The sequence below is a fragment of the Agelaius tricolor genome, unplaced genomic scaffold (genome assembly GCF_023055355.1).
Source record: "Agelaius tricolor isolate 1412-34295 unplaced genomic scaffold, bAgeTri1.0.p SCAF_108, whole genome shotgun sequence".
Taxonomy (NCBI): domain Eukaryota; kingdom Metazoa; phylum Chordata; class Aves; order Passeriformes; family Icteridae; genus Agelaius; species Agelaius tricolor.
The window spans coordinates 132,711-150,532 of record NW_027269368.1 but is presented as its reverse complement, the minus strand read 5'-3'; the positions used below and the strand labels follow the sequence as shown (position 1 = coordinate 150,532).

Sequence of the window (17,822 nt, the reverse complement as noted above, 5' to 3'; positions counted from 1 at the left end):
ATATATCCAACATAACAAAGGAAGACATTATACAGTCTTTTTATTTTCTCTCTTCAATTTTTAAGTACACTCCATGAATTCTCTACAAGTATTTGCAAATATTTAATCCTTTCTCCTCCACATTTATATATATATATACTTTTAGCAAAACATGCTCCTCGAAATTATAAAAATTACTTCTACTGCCTCTCACACACAGGCTTGAAAGGTAAGAGTCCATTATGAAATGGACTCTTCTGTATGGGAGAGAGGGAAAACAGTATCTTCCCAACTAGTTTGGGTCTACCAGTCTAAATTAAATTTCAAAGTCAGGCCTATTTTCATGGTATCCTTCAAAGTCTAAAATCTTAATAATTGGGTAAAAATCAGAATTTGTTAAACTAAAACTGTCTGAGATTAAGTCTAGCAAGTTGCTTCTGTTTGATGCTGAAGGCAATGTAACTGCTTAGTCAATACCAAATATAGTGTGGCAATTACTTTAAACCTGAGGATTAGTTTATCCTTGTGCACAAAGGTCAAAATCATTATAGCCTGTATTAAATAGCACAATTATAAATACAAATTAATGTTCCAAAGATTTGTTCACCCTGGCTCTGGTTAACAGTGTTACTAGGAAATCAGTATTATATGCTGTGATGTTTAGTCACATTAATTTGCAATCTTCATGTAACATTTATGTGTTATGAGTAACAGTACTCACAGTACTCACAGTACATAATACTCATAGTAATATGAGACACAGTGCAGAACAGGGCTGACAGAAGATGCTACAACTCCTGAAAGTGGCAAATGTTTGTGGTAAAGCAATAGCACAAATTTCAATGCATATACCTGTGAGAACAGATCTTCTTAGAGCTTTTCTAGGCAGAACTTAATAAAATATTGATCTTAAATCTTAGATTTAAATGAATCAGTACACTATTAAGTCATACTGATTTTTGATTTTAGGATGACATTGTAACTACTGCTTTAGATCCTTCATGCAAATGTATCTTATTAAGCATATGGAACATATTTTGCACTTGGCTTTTTTTATATACCTTTTATTAGTTATGTTTATTTCTAGTATTCTAGAGAAACCACACCTGCACAGAATCAGAGAATCAATTAGGTTGGAAAAGACATCTGAGAGAGAGTTCAACCTTTGATGGAACACCACCTTGTCAACTAGACCATGGCACTGAGTGCCACATCTCATCATTTCATGAACACCTCCAGGAATGGTGAATCCACCACCTCCCTGGGAAGTCTGTTCTCATGCTTAACAACCTCTTCTGTGAAGAAATTCCTCCTGTTTTCGAAGCTGAACCTCCCCTGGCACAGCTTGAGGCTGTATCCTCATCTTGTTGCTCATTTCTGCCTGTGAGGAGAGGCTGAACCCACCTTGCTATAACTCCCTTCAGGTAGTTCCAGAGAGAAGTATGGTCACCCCTGAGCCTCCTTTTCTCTATGCTAAACACCCCAGCTCCCTCAGCTGTCTCTCACAGAATTTTAGACCCTTTGCCAGCTTCCCTGCCCTTCTCTGGACTCAGTCCATCACCTCCATGTCTGTCTTGCAGTGAGGGGCCCAGAGCTCGATACGGGACTCCAGGTGTGGTGTCAGCAGTGCCAAGTGCAGGGGGACAATCACTTGTCCATGGCCTTGGTCCTTCTGGTCACACTGTTCCCAATACAAGTCTGGATGCTAGTGGCTGCCTTGGCCAGCTGGGGACACACTGGCTCATGTTCAGCTGGCTACACACCAGCATCCCCAGGTTCTTTTCCACTGGGACACTTTCCACCCCCTCTTCCCCCAGCCTGCAGTGCTGGGAGGGCTTGTTGTGGTTGAAGTGTAGGACCTGGACCTTGTTGAACCTCATGCATTGGCCTCTGTCTGTCTTTCTGTCCTGTCCAGATCCTTTGCCTTCTAGCAGGTCAGCCCACCCACTCAACCTGATGGATTACAGGGGCCTGTTCTGCTCCTGGCCCTGCCTACCACCTCATGGGCTTGATTGCCCTGAAGATACTGGTCTTTTAAAGACTGAGGCAAAGAAGGCGTCAAGTACCTCAACTTTTTCCTCATCCTTGGTCACAGTGCTCCCCCTCCACATCCAATAGAGAATAGAGATTTTTCATGGCTCTTCTTTTGATGTTAATGTATTTATAAGAGCTCTTATTATTATCTCTTACAGTGGTGGCCAGATTGAGTTCTAGTTGAGCTTTGGACTTTCTGATTTTCTTTTTACATGACATAACATCTTTGTACTCTTTCTTAGTCTTAAGCCTCTTTTTATTCCTTTCCTGATTTCCAGCAAAAGCTCCCTGTTCAATCAGGCCAGTCTTCTTCCCTGCTGGCTCATCTTGCAGCACAATGGGGATGGCCTGCTCCTGCATCCCTAAGATTTCTTCCTTAGTATTTCTTTCTAGCTTTCCTGGGCCTCTTTGTTATTAAGGACTGCTACTCAATGGATTCTCCAAACCACTGTCCTGAATAGGCCAAAGACCACCCTCAGAAAGTGTGGAAGCCCAGGGCACCACAGGGAATATTTCTCTGTCTGCTCTGGGGTGCCCTGACCCCCAGGGCAGCACTGACTCTGACCCTCATCCATGGAAAAAGTTTCCCAGATTTCAAGACAGACTGGAATCTACAAAAGTGTGAAATAGATTATAGAGAGTAGTGTGTGTGTGTATCACTGGGTGGGAAATTGAGGTTTTGGGATTTTTAGGATGTTGTGGATGGAAGCAAGATGGAGGGCACAGGGTGCTATCCTGGGTTTCTTCTTCATGCTTCTTCTTCCTTCTTCTCCATGGGTTTGGCTGACATTTTGTAATTGGGCAGAAAATTCCCCATTGCAGCTCTTTGGGATCAGTTATTGGGTTAAAAGGGAAAATAATCCAGATGTCAGTTCTTAATTGGGTAGTTTAGCTTTAAAAGACCTTGGAACTAGATATTGTTGGCCATTTCTGTGGTGCTTTTCCAGTGCACTGAGCCTGGTGTGGACAGCGTGCAAAACTCTAGATAAGGTAACGATAAACAAGAACCTGAAGACTGAAAGAATCCAGTGTGTCTCTCTTTCCTGACACAGAACTGCTCCAGGAGGGTCTTTCCCGACAGGGGAGCCCCCTGGGAGGGCCCAGCCAGAGTCCCAGAAGTCGGGGAACTGGCAACAGGTACCCCGACATGGAAGTCCAAGATAGATATTTAGCTGAGGCCCTTCCTTACCTCCCCACAATTCAAAAGCCATCATTTCAGGGGCACTGTGCCCAAGACAGACCCCTAACCACCACATCTCCCACCAGCTCTTCTCTTTTTGTAACCAGCAGGTCTAGTGAGGCACCACCCCGGCAGGCTCACTTGCCAGCTCAATCCAGAATTTCCCCTCTGCACACTCCAGGAACCTCCCAGGCCACTTTCTCTCTCATGTGCTGCATTTCCAGCAGGCACTTGGCAAGTCAGTCTCCCAAAAGAAAAATGGCTAGGAATCATGGAACATTAGCCAGCTACTTACAGAATAGTTCATCTCCCTCTTCATCCTGGTTAGATGGTCCAGAACACACTCCCAATCTGCCTTGCTAGCACATTCCCACTGATCCTTACAGAGGCTCACTCCTATAACCCATGCAGTCAAAACACTCCATAATGTACAGAGCCACCCCACTGCCTCTCCTTGCTTGTCTGAAGGGCTGGCAGCCATCCATGGCAGGACTCCAGCCACGTAAATCATCCCAACACACCTCTCTGATGGCAACTGCACCATGTCCCACTGCACATCATATAGCATTTCTATTCAATAACATGAAGAGAAGAATCAAACAAAACTAAAAGTCTGCATTGAAATACCTTTAGAAAAAAGTTCTAATTCAATTGATCTCAACTACAGCCTATCAAATTTTTAAGTCACCTAATGACTGTACAAATAGGTTGTTACACACTATAATTCTGGAATTATGGTTTACAAGACATCAAAAGAAAAGAAGGACATTAATTCATCCTATAGTTCCTACAAAAGCAATCCTCTTACTCTCTGTTCAATTCCAAATTGACTATTCAAAGCTAAGCAAAGAAAAGAAATGAAACATCTAACTGATGTTTTATGATTAACCATTTTGTTTAATGATACTATGAACTGTCTGCTGGTTGCCTCTATCTGTGGTTCTCACTTGTTTGTCTACACATAACGCTGCCCCTGCCTGCACTTGTGTTCAGGGATATTATCAGTCCTTCAATAGAGTTGGCTAAGATTCTGTTTAACTAGTGATTAATTTACAAAAATTAAAAGTTTTTAGTCTGTTAAAAATATATTAAATAAATTTCTTAAAAGAGAATTATAAAACACACTCCAGCATTTCCTGTAACAATGAATAACGGTTGTCTCCAGCCTCAGATCTCTTGGGATCTCCAGCAATGTCCACTTCCACAATAACGACCTGCAATGCTGTCCACAGCCTCCACAGTTCTGTACACTCCAAACTTCTATCCCTTCTACCTGCTTCTTCTGGAACAGTCCTGTTTGCTAAAGCTACAAGAATAGAAGTTTCATAGAGGCATGAAAAGCAGTAAAATCAGATTAGCTGTTGTTTTGACAGTGGTCCTGATAATCAGTAGAGTACAATCCTTTTAGATCATCCAATATACCTGTATCCAACAGATTATCTAGAAAAATAAATGTGAGCATTTTAAAGCTATAGAAACAATTTATGGTAGCTTTAATTGTTTTATATTTCCTAATTCACTAGGCTTCCACCTTAGCCTACTCATGCTAGATATACTTCAATATTTTGATCAGGGTAGAAAAGCCACCCACATTGTTTTAAAACATGAGTATTCATTTCAATTGGTAAAAAGAACTTTTTTCCTAAATTGGAAATGCAATTTCTGAAGAGAAGAAAACAAATCTATTTCTTTTTAGTCAATAATATATGTTGTTGCAATAAATTTAGGCACACCCTTTTAAGATTCCAAGTAAAAATAACATATTTTTCTGCTATGCTGAATATTCTATTGAAAAAAAAAAAGTTGAAACAACTATTAAAAATTTTTTCTTTGCCATTCACTTTTAACCTGAAGTCTTACCTCAATTTGACTTCAATTTTATAGTTGTTCAATTTTATATTAGCTGGGTATCCTTCTGACATAGTAGGTGTAGCTGTAACAAGTTTGGTGTACAGTATCATGTAAGTCCACACTGAAATGGAATGCAGCAAAGAAGTCTGATTCACATAGTCCTTTAAATAGTAACTATATAGTTCTACTGAACTGTATAGTTACTATTATAAAATTAAATTAAAATTAAAATTAAATCATATAATGATTTAATGTCATGTTATTCAAGAATATACAAATACATTTTCCCTTAATGTTTTCTTTCAAGCCAAATTTAACTACTGACCTGACTTTCACTTGGAAAGAAAGAGATGAGAAATCGCTATGCTATGACATTAAAATGTACAGAAGTGGGAAAAAAATTACACATATTTTGTCTTTCCCTTATTTCCATTGGAAGGACACCTATGTTGCGATTTTAAATTAATAAGAAAATGAATTATTACACTCATTAGAAAAAACAGGCAGTTATATACACTGCATGGATTAAAGCCAAATTTAATCTACTGACATCAAAGACTGCTAACCATACACAAAGTCCAAAACCAAAAAGCTCCTAATTAATGCCAAAACCCTGAAAAAATAGGTCTGAGATACTCTTCTGTCTGATAGCAGCCTGAAAATTCCCAATTGATGGTGCTGCTTTTTTCCATTTGCTTGCTGTAGAAACCATTTAATGCACACTGTTCCAAAGCAATTTCAATAGCAGTTGAACCTGGCAATGTATCCTTTCTGACTGCTGGTATTAAAACTAACCAGAAGAGTGGGTGGCTTAAAAATTGTCAGAGTCCTGAGTTTAAAAGCCAGACTTTTTCATGGTGAACTTATTTAAAAGCCTTACCCTGGCCTCATCACTCCATGAATGCTGTGCAGGTTAAATGCACAGCACAAGTACTGGTTGGACTGCTTTGCTATTTTTTCCCCCCTGTACTTGACACCTCTGCAGCAATTTCACAGGTCTAAATCTATACTGTTGCTGGGAAATTATACAGGCTATATGGAGAGGTTTGACAATTGCATCTGTAGCCTTTTTTAGCATATTGGGTTTTTTCCTTGAAAGAGGGATGGATCCTTCTCCAAGCTGGTGCCCTCCACAGGGAACCATGTCACTGATCTCAGACAGTGGGTCTTGTATGGGCAGCATTTTCTTCTTTTCTTGGTGGCACAGATCCTGCCACAATCTAAACATTAAATAGCCAGATTCAATTTTCAACAGAAACATCCTTCAGCTGTGATGTGCAACTCTTCTTATTGACATTCAATGCCCAATTACTTACAGATACATACCAGTTTTTTGCCCTGCCTGTTGAATTCGAAGAGAAATAGAAATATAGCCTTGCCATGGCTGCATTCTTCACTTTAGCATATTAGAAGGCACATGATTAAGCTCAGTACTAATTTGATGAGAGCTGGTATTTCCCCCCCTCATATTATGCAGAGGCCTAGCAATATCCTATGAACCACTCTCAACAGAAAACTGATGAAAGAAAAACAAAAGGAAAACAACTTCTAAAACAGAGGCTTAAGATGTTAAATTAATAAATAAACTGGAGCTGTTAAAGGTGCACCTGGGACACTAGGTGTCTTGCAACTACTATAACACCCATTCAGTACGCATTAAGGGCAAAATTAAGGTACCCATTAAGCACAAACTTTTCATAAACATCATTCAGAAAATAAAAAGAAATTCCACAAACTTGGAAGAACAATGCCTTTTATTTCCCAGAATAAGATGTCTCTCAGAGAATACAGAAGGAAGGTAAGTTAGAAAGGTTTGTATACCTGAGAGCTCTTGTGTGTTTGGCAGTGGGATGCCATAAAGTTGGGACAGTTAATTCTTGTACTCCCCACACAAATAAAAAGTTATTAAACTGCTGAAGAACAGTGTCCTGTAAGATATCCAAACAGTATCCTGTAAGATACCCAGTATCCTATCAGAACACCAAACATTAAAAGTAAAATGGGAAGAGGGCAAAGCCTGAAAGAGTACTTCCATAACACAAGTGACAAAATCTTGTACCACGAGTGTCCCTTTTCTCCTTATTTCCCCAGAATGAAATAGACAAGATGTATGAACTTTTCCCATAGAACTCAAGTAAATATGCTAGCTGGTTGTAAAACAAGAAACCTGTTGACCAAAAAAAGACAGATCTGTATATTATGCATTCCACAGTTCCTGTTGTTCCACGGACTTTAAAGTGAGTAGTAAATCTGATGTGCACTAACAAAACATAAAGGCTATAAAGAAAGAAAGAAAAACTAGAATTCGCTCAATGTATCTTCAAGGATCTAAGTATGAAGCAAATTTTAAAAAAAATAAAAAGCCAACTTTCACACAAGAAGCTTTAACTCTGAGATTTTCTATTTTAGAGAAATTAGAGCTAAATATCAAAAACTGAATTTAAAAAAAAGTCTGTAACTCTCTTGTGTTTAAATAGGAGAAGGATTATATCTTTAAAAAAAATCTGAGTGTTGTCTTGGTTCAGGTGTTGCTAAACCGAATGCCAATTTCTTATTCTCTTTTCACATGTGCTAGGAAGATGCTAGGATATTGTTCTATCATCAGTGGGGAGTTGTGAACTCAATGGATGTTACAATGACTATGAAGGGATCAAATGGGTGATTTATTGAGTAATTACTGAACGTAATCAAATAATTGATTTAAAGCTACAGGCTGTTATTCAAGTTTTACTTTAGTGTAATCCTGCCAAGCCACTTAATATTCTCAAGGCTACACATCATCTGAACAAGGCAAACTCCCATGACCTTGTGTAGAATCCCAAAAGATGGCATAATGTGTGTGTTTCAACACACTGTAGGAAAGAAAAAGAGGGTGTTGGATAAGGGGGCCATGCAGAGGCAAGGCAGCACTTTTCCAGGACAAACATTCTAGTTTATGGAAATAAGCACAGTGCAGCGCAGCTCAAGGCCAAGAATGAGGCCAAGAAGTGGGCACAGACTATAAAGGTAGGGATCAAGACCACCAAAGACCTCTGAAGCCCTCTGAGCCATTTCCAGAAAGATCTGAAAGAATGGACTGAGTATGGCAACTAACTTGAATAGAAAGTGAAAAACTTTAGGTTTCCCCACCCTAGAGCTGTCTGTATAAAGGTAACCCCTAATCAAGCTCAGGCTCCTTCCCTTCCCTTCCCTTCCCTTCCCTTCCCCTTTTTTCCATCTTACCACGCTCCCATGTGCTTATATAGTAGGACAGGCACTAACATACCAATTTCCATGCCAACTGTGTAACTTATTAATAAAACTTTAGTGATTATAATCAGGTTTAATCTAGTGTGCTAAAAACTTCCACTTCTGTAATTACTGAATAGTTTTGGGAACAGTTTCCCATTACATTTAAAAGTACCATTTTAACATGTGACATTACCAGCAAAATGAAGCAGCAAAGAAACATACCACGTGAGTGAACACTAAAATATTTAAACCTGACTGCAGTATCAACTTCTGAACATCACCTATCTGATGGGAATGGCTTAAACATTTACAGTTATGTTTTGTAGGCCAGTGATGCAGCAGTCACCTCATACAAAGGAAACAGATATTCCTTAAATCCTTAGTTCTGCTATACATGTCCTCTATATCTTCCTAGCTCTTTTCAGAAGCTATTTAAATTTTGTCAATTTTGGTACATATGCAACTGGAAACACTACACACTATGACATTAAAACAGACAGAAATGCAAGGTTTTTTCTGAGTCAAATAGACTGACTATTATTTCTTTAAAACTGCTCTTACTATTTAATTTTTACAGCATTTTAATTCTTTCTGTGCCCAGGAACAGATAACAGTCTGCCCTTGTGCCAAAGGAGCTCCATCTAAGTAAAAATTAGGGAAAGAACTAGGATGTTTGAAATGGGAACAGAGTAAAAGAAATACATTAAATTAAATTGTCTGCTTTCATGAACTTTCCTGAGCCGAATACAGCACATCTGTGTACTGAAGAGCAGAGAGTGGTTTTACAAGTAAACAAAGAAGCAGATGAGTCTCTATTCACTATCTATCACTTGAGGACAGTGCTTTTTTTCATATACGAATGCCTATATAACCATATATATTCATATATGAATGCAGTGACCTCACAGAAAGCGGTATTTGAGACTGATTTTTCACCAAATTAAATTGCATAGGCTGCACTAATTGCAACATGAAATATGCTTAAGGAAACAGAAGGAAAGCAGCAATGCTGGAATGGGTTCTGACCCTTCCTCACTTCACTGTCATTGAGGCACCATGGTTACAGATTAATTACCCAAGCCTTACCCTTTGCATTGAGCCAAATAATCTTATTCCTCGAGTGAGGGTAAAATGAAGACAGCTGCAAGGCTAAACTTTCTAAAAGAGGTTAGGATGGATTCCTAACAATCACAGCTATTTGGTATCCCCCCTGCCATTCAGCACCTAAAGAATAGTCTAAGTGTCAAAGAATATAGCTCTTGTCTCAGAGTTTCAAAAGGTTAGTGCAATTAACCAGCTGTCTCCTTCTGAAATTCAAAAGTCATCTGATTCGACTCTTTCAGCACACTTGAAAGAAAATCCATTGCAGATTATAGGTATTAAGCCCCTCAAAAATATCTGGTCCCCTGGCAAATGTTGGCTCCCTTCACAGGAGGAGGAAGAAAACAAATCAAAAACAACAAAAGAAAAAAACAAAACAACAGTATCTATTTTCAGACAAGGAAATAACAGGAGCTTCTGTACTCTTCATAGAACAGAGGGGTAGAAGTACAGCAGGACTAATGGACTATGCCAACCATTGATAATTAGTACAAATACAGTGGCTATTTTGGACATTTTGGCACTGAAAATAATAACTAATTATCAACTGATTAATTTCAAGATAGCATCTCAAAGGTTCAGCTACTAAACACCTAAACATATTGCACCCTTGCTGAGTTCCACCCCATCCTGAAAAATACTTCTTAAAAAAAATCTAAGTGAAGCAGTATAAAAATTGATTTTATTTCTCCATTTTCAAGAGAGACAGTCTCTCTTTGCACATCAAGCATACATTTCATTACACTGCCTCAGGAGGAAGAAACTTCCTTAACAATCTAATGCTACCCAGAGCACAGCTGCTGCTTTTCAGTCTTGTCAGCTCAATTCCTCCACATATTTTTTTCTTTTCTCTTCCACATTTCAGTAAAATCTCAGTTTTTTCCCCCATGTTTATTGCCACAGACTAGCCTGAAACGAACACATGGCTGCAAAATCATCCAAACATGATGAGGATGATGCATTTATGCTGAGCATAGTGTAATTGCTGGGTTTATTGCTGCTCTTGGTTCACCAAGCAATTCTGAGGTACAAAGTCACAGCTCCTACTTCTGTAGTCTTTCATATCAACAAAAACACAAATCACCTGAAGAACTGCATCAACTATAGGGAATTAAACAATATAAAGCATGAATAAACTGTTTTGTTTACCAGGTACACCAGGTAATTTGTCTCCCTTCCCACCACCAAAATAAGTTATAGAAACACCATAAAACCTACTGATGGTTTGTTTATGTATGATTTTACTATGGTGAAATTACAGAGACTGGGCCCCACCATAAATTCCTGTTTCCCTGGTGCTGCATAGGAGGTGCTTGGATGCTGTCAAAGCAAGAGCATATATCTGGGTCATGGTTAGAAGTGTGGTGGCCTGGAAGACTTTTAAATGGAGGCATTAGAAAGATATTCTCCTGCAGTTCCATCTCCAACTAAAAGGGAAAGGTTTCAGCTCTGCAATTACATGTGACTCAGCAAATACATGCTCTGTTTTCTAAGTGCTTCAATCTGCCCAAAGCAGGTTTACTTTCCTTTTCCACTGCCATAGTTAACAAATGCAAAGAAAACCTACCTATTTCCTGCAAGGAAACTGACCACAAATTGACTAAATATGACCATTCAAAAATAACAACAAGACTGTGTCAATGGCTGGAAAAATCAGCATTTTGGGTAATGTACACTAGCTGGCAGCAAATGAGTCTTTTCTTCCTAAGACAGCACATGAAGACAAAATACACCAGAATTTTTTTACTCTTCTCTACTTTTTTCCATAGGAACAATTAATCAATATCAACAAGTAAGATATCAATAAATTCTGTACGCACCTATTTCTTCAGCTTGTCAGATTCACCTACAGATCTCTCTAATGATTGACTGAATTATTGTTTGTATCTACAAATACAGCAGAAAAAGAGGGAACACTACAAAAAATATTGCTAAGATAAAAACCAGTTAAAGTAAACATTAAAAAAATACTGGAACTATGTAAAGGGGAAGATGAGCAAGCAAGGAAAGAGTAAAGAGAATCACAGAAGCACATAAAAACTGCTATTTGATGAAATGTCATATTTATTCTTCAGTATTTCTAAAAGGTACTTGCCCTCCAATGCATTTGAAATAGCAAATATAACAATACCCATCTTAAACCTTTGCAGAATATTAATACTGAAGGATGGTATGAAAATTTTCTTTTGCTTTCCAACAAGCATATCACTTGACTTCCAAACAGAGAATATTTACACTCTGATCCTTACAAGACAGATAGCACATCCATTGTGCAAAACTAGACAATGAGAAGAAACACTGCTTTGACAAGTGGCATAAATGAGGTTTCTCTGTCTGCAGAGTGGTACATCACAAGGAATACTGTCTGTGAACAGTTTTCTATTAAATAGAGAAAATAATATTGAGCTCACAATCTCACTGAAAAAGGGATTACAATTTAGGTTAGGATATCCTTATCTTCTGTCCTGACTGTAAAGTAATAAATGAAACACAGGAAAGTGTCAGCATTCTAATTTTTCTAAACACTAAAAAATCCACTAAAATGTCAAAAGTAACTACATGGCAAGTCTCTTGGGCAGAAATGCATTATACATAGCATAACAAGCAGAATTCCAACATCATAGAAGTTTGGGGTTTTTTTGTTTTGTTTTTGTTTTTTTTTTAGTTTTTCTGGCCAAACTGAGACTTTCTTTCTGGATTTTTAGTTTGGGTTCATGACTTTAGATATATGGAGCACCATCAATATTGCTAATGCATTTTTCTCCATTCCTTTGGCAGCAGGCTGCAAGTAGCTTCTAGTTTGCTGTGTTAGGCACTTTCTTATAAGTCATCAAAATAAAGCCATCAATTCAAACACATTCCATGAAATTATGGAGTTGCATCACTAGTTTAAGCACCCATTATACTTAAACACAGTCCAAAACAAAAGCACATAGTTTACATCTATAGTACAGCCACAAGTCACATCCTAAATACCACGTCCGTACCTCAAATATAAATCCTTACAAGCCATCAACCAAACAAGCATCATCATCCACACTGATAGAAATCAGAAAACTTTTAGGGCCCAGAAAATTTAGACAACAAAACTGTAAACTCTACGCAGGAGAAAAATTATTTTTATTACCCCTGTATTTCTGAAAGAATTCAGAAAGTATCTTAAGAACCGACAGCAAAATAAGGTATCATATTTTCTCCTAAATAAGTAGTCTACTACCACTGTGCAGAATTAATCTTCAGTTGTGGAGAAGAGAAGGGACACTACTGGACCTTAGTGTGAGATCTCTCAATTGAGAATCAGGTCTGGCTTCCTGCCAGGCAGGATGTTCCAATGGCGTGGGCACGGCCAAGAGCATTCACGTTCAGTGAGCCTCAAACTTCAAGTCTAGAAAGAAAGGCTCCATCTACTCTCATATCAGTCTAAATTAAAAACAGTTACTTTCAACATCTCATGATGTGTTTATGACCAAATTATGTTAAAAACTAGAAACAAGGATTTTCAACTTTCCATGCCAGTACAGTAACATCAGACAGGTTCCTCTGTTACTTTTCCTCGAGACACAGGCTGAGGTATTTACACACCTTTATCTTAAAGGAGGGAAAAATTATTTTCAAGTCTCTTCAAAATAATTACCAAACCCAACAAATGTAAAGAAAATAGCTGACCTAAAAAATACATCCAAGGAAAGCTCAACCATTCTCAAGCTTAATTAGGAAATTCATCATTTTTTTATTACTTCCAACAATAGACATATACCAGATCAACACCTGTACATTCATTAATCAGCTTGAAATGAGCACACTACTTTTACCCTGCTACAGAAACCAGAAGATGCATTATTCTGAAGCCATTGTATTACATTAGATGCATTATTCTTAAGCCATTGTATTACAGATTGCTTTGTAACACCAGCGCAGTAAGACTGGCAATTAACTGTACTTTTAGAAAAAAACTACCACCAGCTACTTCTCCACAATTCAAAAATTCTGCCTTTTACAGCTCTGTTGTTTTACATTCATTTAATGAGTTGCTGTAGTAGAAACATTACAATTGTTATGGAAGTGCATCTTGTTGTGTTTATGGTCCTGTTCTCTGCTACGAAGCATTCTACTGCAATCAAATTATTCAGTGTCTTGTATCTTTGTCATATTTCACATGTGGACAGAAAGGAATGCACTGTCACAAGAAAAAAGAAAGAAAAAAGAAAAGGAAAGCTCTGTTTCACATCAGGCTTCTTCTAAGGAGTTGTATTTTGTTGTTCAGACAAAAAATCTTGGCATACAGCATTTCAATAGTAATGTTCAAATAATATTCAGAAAACTGTCCTTTTAGCTAAAAGTAGGGAGGTCTCACTAGACAAGATCATCTAGACCATAGTTACTGACCCCAATGACTGCCTTCATGTAAGATTCACTTCTACAAGCAGCATTCCAGTCAGACTATTCAGGTGTCTGGGGCCACAAAAGCAAGCAAGTGGCCACAGAATGAGATCCTGAGCTTACTGTGCACTGTGTCAACTCCCTTAACTCTCAGGGAAGTGAGACTCATTTCTGATGTCATATGAAACCCTATGTTATCTTCAGCATCATTTGAAAAAAATCAACCTATAACATCTATCACATTAAATGTGCCAAGATAGAAATGTCAAAGGAAATGCAAAAGTGGACAGGAAAACACCAATTTCATATTTTTTACCAAGCTAAAATAATCTTCAAAAATGTTCCTCTTTGGATTTTGAGAGACTGATTTTAGAGTAGTAATTTTTGCTTACACCATCAAAACATACATGTTTAACTGGATAGACAAATTCAATTCAATCTTAGGACCTTTTTGGCACCACAACCGACCAGAAATATGATTAAGACTCATCATTGTGTCTCAAAGCCATACCAAAATCCAGTTTAGATCATGCAGAAAAGATCATTCATTTCAAATTCATCAACTTTCTGTAATTTTATGGGCATTTGATTGACGCGTATGATTTTAGACCAAGTTTAGAAGTTACATACAATTAGGAAATAATGGTGATAGCTGTGTACTTTCCTCTTCTTAACAGCATTACCAAGTAAGAAAAGATTACACCTTGCCTTAACGTAGCTTAACTCATTAATGCATATTTGTTTGCAATGAGGCTTGAAGACATGGGAGATCTTTCAAAACAATTACCATAACATGATGCAAAAAGGATGGCATCACTGCCTGACAAGGAACAAAAATCCATGAGCTGTCCACCTCTGCAACAAGTACTGTGTTCACTCCTTTCAGTACCAATGTATGAAACAGAGTACAAACTTTTAAAAAAATAAATCCTCATGATGGAAAACTCTGTCCTGCAAAGTTAATATTTTGCCTTAGCTAAGCAATTTCACATGGAAATATACCGTACCCTGATTTTTTGCAAGAAAAACCAGCCCTGCAATCCTACCTTGTTGGGTCCAACCAACCAATGAGGCATAGGTTCACAGCAAGTATTAACTGCCTTCTGCTGAAGGAGATTAAAGCATAATCTCTTCCCAGTAAATGACATGTTCACATCACTGTATTTTTGAAACTTCCTCTATGTGCTGTTGAAATGTTGAACTCGATCTTCTCCACAGCCAGTTAAAAACCAAGTGACTGCTGAAGAGAGCAAACCAGGACTTTTATAAATCTCCCAACTCTACAACAGAATTTCAGCCTCCTTCATAACGGGATGACCAATCTGGTACCAAAACTCACTTTGCAACACATACTATACTGCGCTGGAATTTTGACTGGGATTTCTCTCCCACTGAGCATTTTCATCTCTCAATTATGTAAGAACATAAACCATCACAGGCCAACATTGTGCTCTTACGAAAATATACACACTCCTCAGAATTATGATTTTCATAATTAGCATCCACATGCCAATTTCAACTTCTTGATATTCTTTACAACTACTTTTTGAAAATTGAGGGAGGATTTGAATTTATTCGTTTTTTTGACAACTATCCAGAATTAAGTACGCCTCATTTCTCATACTGGTAACATTTGCTCAAGAAGATGAGGACTCAATCTTAGGGCTCTACACTAAATACCTTGACTCCCATAAATGTTCAGGCAGTTTTTAAACTTTCCATATCTCTTTTCCATACAGGTTGATCTGCACAAGCTCATGCAAGATACAAACCTGCATCTGCAAAAGCTGGTTTGGTGCTTCCTCTCCATTTTGACTCTTCTTCCAAGGATGCATCACTCTTTAATGAGCATAAAATTATTAACCCAAATTAATTCACCTGACTGCTAGTGAAAGTTTCCTTAGACCTTTTATTAAATCAGAAGAACCAAACCACAATATATTCCTCCAAGGGCTATATTCCAAAGCACATCAGCATGGCTCAGATGGACCAGCACTGGGGAAGCCCTAACCAAAAATGTTACCAAAAAAAGATGCCTCCTTGTGCCAATAAAAACCCATTCTGAACTAAGGAACTTACTGGATAATTGAAGCAATTTCCTGATTTCTCCCTGCATTCAGACATTTTCCCGTTCAGAAATTTTCAATTATTATTTGCCTGTGTATGCAGCTCCTGCTGTCCCTTACTTGACGATGTAGCCAGCACACATTTTTTTCTTTTCTTTTTACATCTCAGTGAACACCTTATGTTTTAGGCCTTAAAACATGCAATGCTTCTGCAAAAGGCTGCTTTGATGCCCATTTTACATAAGGAGCATATATCCAAGCATAAAGGAAAAAGTCGCATTTTCCTGAAAAATGTACACATGTACATCCTCCAAAAACATGCTTTAAAGACTCATTACTATTTATTACACACTTATTTCTGTGTTAATATTCCAACACAGCAGAGAAATACCATAGTCAAAATTTCAGCTTGATTTACTGATGAGGAACTGGAAGTTTTACAGTGTAAACAGCAGTATCACACCAGATCTGCTCTGTACCCAACGTTAATTTCTCATCTGTGTTCATCAAGACAATGGGATAACATGTCTCAGCTTTACCTTTTCTTTGCTGAACTGGCAACACAGACAATATACCGTCCCTGAGCAAGTGAGCAGAACACATTATCTTATCAGAACACTGCATGCTCAAATCAGGTTTATTTTTTAGCTGCAATAGATTTTGTTCATATTTTCTCACTTTCACAGAAAGGAATTAGTCTAGATCGCAGCAACTTTTTATACATTTACTGGCATTAAGATAACACTACAATATCTCACAGTAAAAAGTAAGTCCCCAGTCATTATTCAGATATAGAATCCTGAGATGAGATTGTTCAAGTGTTTTGCACCCAATAAGGGAAAACGTTAGCAATTCTCAGCTTCACCTGTTTGCCATTACAGTGAAATAGAGCCTGTCTGGTTTAACTGCTGTATGTATAAAGCTTACATTTGTCACTGCCTTGTTACACACCACAAAGCTCTGGGTCAAACTATACAGGAGCATCTCCTTCCCAGCATAAAAAAAAACCCCAAAAATCGACCAACCAACCAAAAAAAAAAAAAAAAAACCAACAAAAACCAACCAAAAACCCCAAACAAACAAACAAATAAAAAGCAACCACCAAGAGAACATTCAATCTTGAGACGATCAGGAGCGGGAGCGAGACAGAAAAGAATCAGAGACGATCTTTGCCCTAAACTTAACACCCCAGCAAGACCTGAAATCTGTATTATTTATCTTCCAAGCACTGAACCTGAGAAAGGAAACAAAGCAGGAGCACTCTAAGGAAAAGAGCTGTCGGTACTCACCTAGTGCCAAGGACCAGAGCAGGGAAGAGAGGCAGCACGTAACAAGCAGCGATGAATTTCATCCCGGCCCTCCTCGGCTCGCTCCGCTCCTCTTCCTCACAGCGCCTCCGTCCGCGTCTCCTCCAGCCTCGCCTCGCCCGGGGAGCTGCGGACAGGTTCCGGCAGGACAGACAGACAGACGGCGTGAAGGAGGGAGCTCCGGGAGCGGGGTTCGAGCTCCGGCAGCGGTACGAGGGCACAGCGAGCCGGCGGCAGCCCCGAGCCCGCCCCGCCGCTCCAGCGCCGGCGGCTGCGCCAGGACGCGCCCCTGAGGGGCGGCCCGGGAGGGATTACGGCGTGAGGCTCGCAGCTCCGGCCCACGGGAACGGCGGGCCACGGCCGGGAAAGCCTTCCTGGAACAGAAAAAAAAAATAGAAAAAATAATGAGAAAGCCGCAGTTAAACCAGCAGTGGTATTTTGCAGTTAGTGTCCGTATGTGCTGTGAGTGTAAACAAGACAGGTGATACGGAGGCAGGAGCTGTTCCAAGTGGGTGTCAAGCCCCAGAGCAGCCCGGCACCACTACAGGGAGCCACGTGTCATTTCTGCAAAGCGGGAACACACAAGCTGCTCTTTCCACCAGGTGTTCATTCACCCCGTATGAAGTTGAAGGTAGGAGCAGAAGGAGCTTCCAGAATAGGATTTGGAACAATGTCATCTCTAAAAGCCCTTCA

At 38.9% G+C, this 17,822-nt stretch overlaps 1 protein-coding gene across 2 annotated transcripts in view; it reads right to left on the bottom strand.

Annotated features, from left to right (window-relative positions):
- The window catches only part of LUZP2 (leucine zipper protein 2), a 147,270-nt gene extending 129,817 nt beyond the window's left edge, over window positions 1-17,453 (bottom strand). Inside the window, exon 1 of one of the 2 annotated variants that reach the window (XM_071419449.1) lies at window positions 17,112-17,453. In XM_071419449.1, the coding sequence (XP_071275550.1) occupies window positions 17,112-17,173 (62 nt within the window). In that variant the 5' untranslated portion in view covers window positions 17,174-17,453. The remainder of the gene's footprint in view (window positions 1-17,111) is intronic. The other variant, XM_071419448.1, reaches the window with a different exon arrangement.
- Between the last annotated feature and the right edge of the window lie 369 nt (window positions 17,454-17,822).